The sequence below is a fragment of the Balaenoptera musculus genome, chromosome 5, assembly GCF_009873245.2.
Source record: "Balaenoptera musculus isolate JJ_BM4_2016_0621 chromosome 5, mBalMus1.pri.v3, whole genome shotgun sequence".
Taxonomy (NCBI): domain Eukaryota; kingdom Metazoa; phylum Chordata; class Mammalia; order Artiodactyla; family Balaenopteridae; genus Balaenoptera; species Balaenoptera musculus.
In genome coordinates this window covers 21,887,633-21,893,243 of record NC_045789.1, presented here as the reverse complement: position 1 = coordinate 21,893,243, position 5,611 = coordinate 21,887,633, and the positions used below count along the sequence as shown (strand labels likewise).

General features: G+C 37.5%; 1 protein-coding gene across 1 annotated transcript; it reads right to left on the bottom strand.

Moving 5' to 3' along the window:
• Nucleotides 1–4,057: 4,057 nt before the first annotated feature.
• Nucleotides 4,058–5,266, bottom strand: LOC118896181 (non-histone chromosomal protein HMG-14). Its single transcript, XM_036854043.1, has one exon. The coding sequence runs from the start codon at nt 5,173–5,175 to the stop codon at nt 4,870–4,872; it is 306 nt and encodes a 101-aa protein (XP_036709938.1). The 5' UTR covers nt 5,176–5,266; the 3' UTR covers nt 4,058–4,869.
• Between the last annotated feature and the right edge of the window lie 345 nt (nt 5,267–5,611).

Below are 5,611 nucleotides of genomic sequence, written 5' to 3'. Positions count from 1 at the left end.
AGACCAAATTCTTCTTCTGCAGCACAGTTTCTTCTCCATTAAACCTTTCTGAAGTTAACTTATACCCACATATATAACTCTCTTCAATTCCCACATTACTTATTCTCAGAGTTAACGGATAAGGTACTGTGTTGTGATCTCCAAGAAATACATATTTGGGCATTGAGCTGACCAACATATATTTCTCATATATATTTGGCCTTTGTCCATGGCATTAGGAAACAATAAACTGGAAAGTAAATAACAGATACAATCAGTATATGAACACAAACAGGTAACTCGGTAAAAATTGTAATAAAACATGTGTTTGGAGAAACGTAACAATTCCTTAATTGTAAAGTAGGGATGAGAATATTGGATGTATTATTACTTTTATATTTACAACAAGGCTATGACACAGATATCATCTTACTTTTTTAGTAGGCGGGGAAATTGGGACATAAAATGTACAAAGTCACCTTTCCAAGATCAAATAGCTGGTGTTATAGAAAGGATTTGAACTCCATTTTAAGTCCAAATCCTATTGGTTTAAACATTGTACCAGGTTGCTTCATCCTTAGGACTCACACTTTAAAATACTTTCCATTTGCTCTTACCTACTGATTGAAAGTATAAAATAGGAAGTGGGGTTATTTGATCAAAATGAATAAAATGATTATTATCTAAGTAACTTCTTAACTTCATATCTATGGATAGTATTGGCCTAGGTGTTAGGAAAAAAATCCTGCCTATAGAATCTTATGCTGGAAAATACCAACATGTCTTAGTCTTATTTTTGGTGACCGTGTGTGCCATACCTGTGTTTTAATTGAATTGTCAGGGGCACATTTGATTGGTGAAATCTGGCTCATCCTTTAACTTCACTTGGACTACTACCACTTCCAACAATCTTTTATTTCTTTCTTTATTATACTCATAATATTTTGTCAATATTTTATGTATGCAGTGAAGTTTTTAAACATGACTCTGTTCCTCTCAGACAAGGGTTTCTAGAAGACAGGTGCATATATTGTACTTATTTTTACCTTTCATGATGGCTTGCCTGGAGTCTTAGGCATGAGAAGTGTACTATAGACATTCGTTGAAATGAGGTCAAATACCTTCCCTTAGTTTAAAATCACACCCCCCCCCCTTTTTTTTTAAAAAAACATCTTTATTGGAGTATAATTGCTTTACAATGGTGTGTTAGTTTCTGCTTTATAACAAAGTGAATCAGTTATACATATACATATGTTCCCATATCTCTTCCCCCTTGTGTCTCCCTCCCTCCCACCCTCCCTATCCCACCCCTCTAGGTGGTCACAAAGCACCGAGCTGATCTCCCTGTGCTATGCGGCTGCTTCCCACTAGCTATCTATTTTACATTTGGTAGTGTATATATGTCCATGACACTCTCTCACCCTGTCACATCTCCCCCCTCCCCCTCCCCATATCCTCAAGTCCATTCTCTAGTAGGTCTGTGTCTTTATTCCCGTCTGGCCACTAGGTTCTTCATGACCCTTTTTTTTTTTTTTCTTAGATTCCATATATATGTGTTAGCATACTGTATTTGTTTTTCTCTTTCTGACCTACTTCACTCTGTATGACAGACTCTAACTCCATCCACCTCATTACAAATACCTCCATTTCATTTCTTTTTATGGCTGAGTAATATTCCATTGTATATATGTGCCACATCTTCTTTATCCATTCATCCGATGATGGACACTTAGGTTGCTTCCGTGTCCTGGCTATTGTAAATAGAGCTGCAATGAACATTTTGCTACATGACTCTTTTTGAATTATGGTTTTCTCAGGGTATATGCCCAGTAGTGGGATTGCTGGGTCATATGGTAGTTCTATTTTTAGTTTTTTAAGGAACCTCCATACTGTTCTCCATAGTGGCTGTATCAATTTACATTCCCACCAACAGTGCAAGAGGGTTCCCTTTTCTCCACACCCTCTCCAGCATTTATTGTTTCTAGATTTTTTGATGATGGCCATTCTGACCGGTGTGAGATATCTCATTGTAGTTTTGATTTGCATTTCTCTAATGATTAATGATGTAGAGCATTCTTTCATGTGTCTGTTGGCCATCTGTATATCTTCTTTGGAGAAATGTCTATTTAGGTCTTCTGCCCATTTTTGGATTGGGTTGTTTTTTTTTTGTTATTGAGCTGCATGAGCTGCTTGTAAATCTTGGAGATTAATCCTTTGTCAGTTGCTTCATTTGCAAATATTTTCTCCCATTCTGATGGTTGTCTTTTGGTCTTGTTTATGGTTTCCTTTGCTGTGCAAAAGCTTTTAAGTTTCATTAGGTCCCATTTGTTTATTTGTGTTTTTATTTCCACTTCTCTAGGGGCTGGGTCAAAAAGGATCTTGCTGTGATTTATGTCATAGAGTGTTCTGCCTATGTTTTCCTCTAAGAGTTTGATAGTGTCTGGCCTTACACTTAGGTCTTTAATCCATTTTGAGTTTATTTTTGTGTATGGTGTCAGGGAGTGTTCTAATTTCATACTTTTACATGTACCTGTCCAATTTTCCCAGCACCACTTATTGAAGAGGCTGTCTTTTCTCCACTGTATATGCTTGCCTCCTTTATCGAAGATAAGGTGACCATATGTGCGTGGGTTTATCTCTGGGCTTTCTATCCTGTTCCATTGATATATATTTCTGTTTTTGTGCCAGTACCAAACTGTCTTGATTACTGTAGCTTTGTAATATAGTCTGAAGTCAGGGAGCCTGATTCCCCCAGCTCCATTTTTCGTTCTCAAGATTGCTTTGGCTATTCGGGGTCTTTTGTGTCTCCATACAAATTGTGAAATTTTTTGTTCTAGTTCTGTGAAAAATGCCAGTGGTAATTTGATAAGGATTGCATTGAATCTGTAGATTGCTTTGGGTAATAGAGTCATTTTCACAATGTTGATTCTTCCAATCCAAGAACATGGTATATCTCTCCATCTATTTGTATCATCTTTAATTTCTTTCATCAGTGTCCTATAATTTTCTGTATACAGGTCTTTTGTCTCCTTAGGTAGGTTTATTCCTAGATATTTTATTCTTTTTGTTGCAATGGTAAACGGGAGTGTTTTCTTAATTTCACTTTCAGATTTTTCATCATTAGTATATAGGAATGCAAGAGATTTCTGTGCATTAATTTTGTATCCTGCTACTTTACCAAATTCATTGATTAGCTCTAGGAGTTTTCTGGTAGCATCTTTAGGATTCTTTATGTATAGTATCATGTCATCTGCAAACAGTGACAGCTTTACTTCTTCTTTTCCGATTTGGATTCCTTTTATTTCTTTTTCTTCTCTGATTGCTGTGGCTAACACTTCCAAAACTATGTTGAATAATAGTGGTGAGAGTGGGCAACCTTGTCTTGTTCCTGATCTTAGTGGAAATGGTTTCAGTTTTTCACCATTGAGGACAATGTTGGCTGTGGGTTTGTCATATATGGCCTTTATTATGTTGAGGAAAGTTCCCTCTATGCCTACTTTCTGCAGGGCTTTTATCATAAATGGGTGTTGAATTTTGTCGAAAGCTTTCTCTACATCTATTGAGATGATCATATGGTTTTTCTCCTTCAATTGGTTAATATGATGTATCACGTTGATTGATTTGCGTATATTGAAGAATCCTTGCATTCCTGGGATAAACCCCACTTGATCATGGTGTATGATCCTTTTAATGTGCTGTTGGATTCTGTTTGCTAGTATTTTGCTGAGGATTTTTGCGTCTATGTTCATCAGTGATATTGGCCTGTAGTTTTCTTTCTTTGTGACATCTTTGTCTGGTTTTGGTATCAGGGTGATGGTGGCCTCGTAGAATGAGTTGGGGAGTGTTCCTCCCTCTGCAATATTTTGGAAGAGTTTGAGAAGGATAGGTGTTAGCTCTTCTCTAAATGTTTGATAGAATTCGCCTGTGAAGCCATCTGGTCCTGGGCTTTTGTTTGTTGGAAGATTTTTTTTTTTTTTTTTTTTTTCCACTCTTCCAAAATTTTATTGACTTTGGAAGAAATGTGAAAATTCTTTAAAATGAAATTTAAACCACAACTTAATTCATGTGCTTCAAGAAATTCTTTCATAATTGAGATTTTATTGGTTGTTTTGAGGATCAGTACACAGACATTTCAATTTGTACACAATTCTCAACATACGTACCAAAAACCTAAAAAATCATGTAGTTGTGATTCTTTTCTGAACAGTTATTCCAGTGACTTTCCAGCTTAAAATTTGGGGGCAAATTTTCCTTCGCAGGATATCAAGTACCAATATCTTCAAATATTGATATGCTGTTACATCGTAAGTCCCACTAATTCACAATTTAATATCATATATACTACATACTCAAATTGTCAATCGTTCACAGCACATTAACAGTTACTAGAAGAACTGGACTACCACGACCAAAGTTGTTACAGAGTGCACAAAATTGTGCCCAGGAGAGCCAAGATCAAGGGGTGAGTGGTTTGCTTTAGGAAACAATTCTACCAAAAATAACGTGGGAAGAGAAGTAATTTAAAGTGTTTAAGACATTAAATGCACAACTGACTCCAAACTGCCATTTAGTATGCTTTGTATTATAGGATATAAAAGCTACCCTCCATCTGTGGAATGTTAAGCTGACACCCAAGACAATCAAAGCCTCCCATATTCAATATCCCACTATTTTCTGGTTGTACCAAAAAATAAACAACCAGCAAATGATTTCACCTCTTAAAAAAAAGCATTTACACTTAAAAAATGGGATGAGGTGGGATTCCTTCCTTTTTAAAAATGTTTCTAGAGCTACTAAAAAACTTGCATTTACAAAATAGTTGATAAAAATATTCCTCTGGATTGTACAAGAAGGGAAACAGGGACCACTGATAGGACCAGGTGTGTGATATTAATCAGACTTGGCTTCTTTCTCTCCTGCTTCATCAGAAGCTGGGCTCTCCTCATTTTTAGTTTCTCCATTTTCTGCAGGTAAGTCTTCTTTAGTCTCTTGGTTAGCCACTTCAGCCTGTTTTCCCTTTGCTCCCCTTTTCCCTTTTGTTTGCACTTTTTTGTCAGAAGATTTATCCTTTCCTGCCGCCTTTTTTGGCTTCGTTTCCACTTTTGCAGGAGCTGGTTTAGCTGACAACCTCGCCGATCTCCTCTTGGGCTCCTCCTTCGCCGCCCCCTCGGCGGAACTGACCTTCCTCTTGGGCATCGTGGCGGCGGGGCGGGCGCGTGCCGGGTGCCTGCGGGCCGCGGCGCGCCGAGAGCCTTCGCGAAGCTGGGCTGCCTGGCCGCTGCCGCTCCTCCCCTGTTGGAAGATTTTTAATCACAGTTTCAATTTCAGTGCTTGTGATTGGTCTGTTCATATTTTCTATTTCTTCCTGGTTCAGTCTCGGTAGGTTGTGCATTTCTAAGAATCTGTCCATTTCTTCCAAGTTGTCCATTTTATTGGCATAGAGTTGCTTGTAGTAATCTCTCATGATCGTTTGTATTTCTGCAGTGTCAGTGATTACTTCTCCTTTTTCATTTCTAATTCTATTGATTTGAGTCTTCTCCCTTTTTCTCTTGATGAGTCTGGCTAATGGTTTATCAATTTTGTTTATCTTCTCGAAGAACCAGCTTTTAGTTTCATTGATTTTTGCTATTGT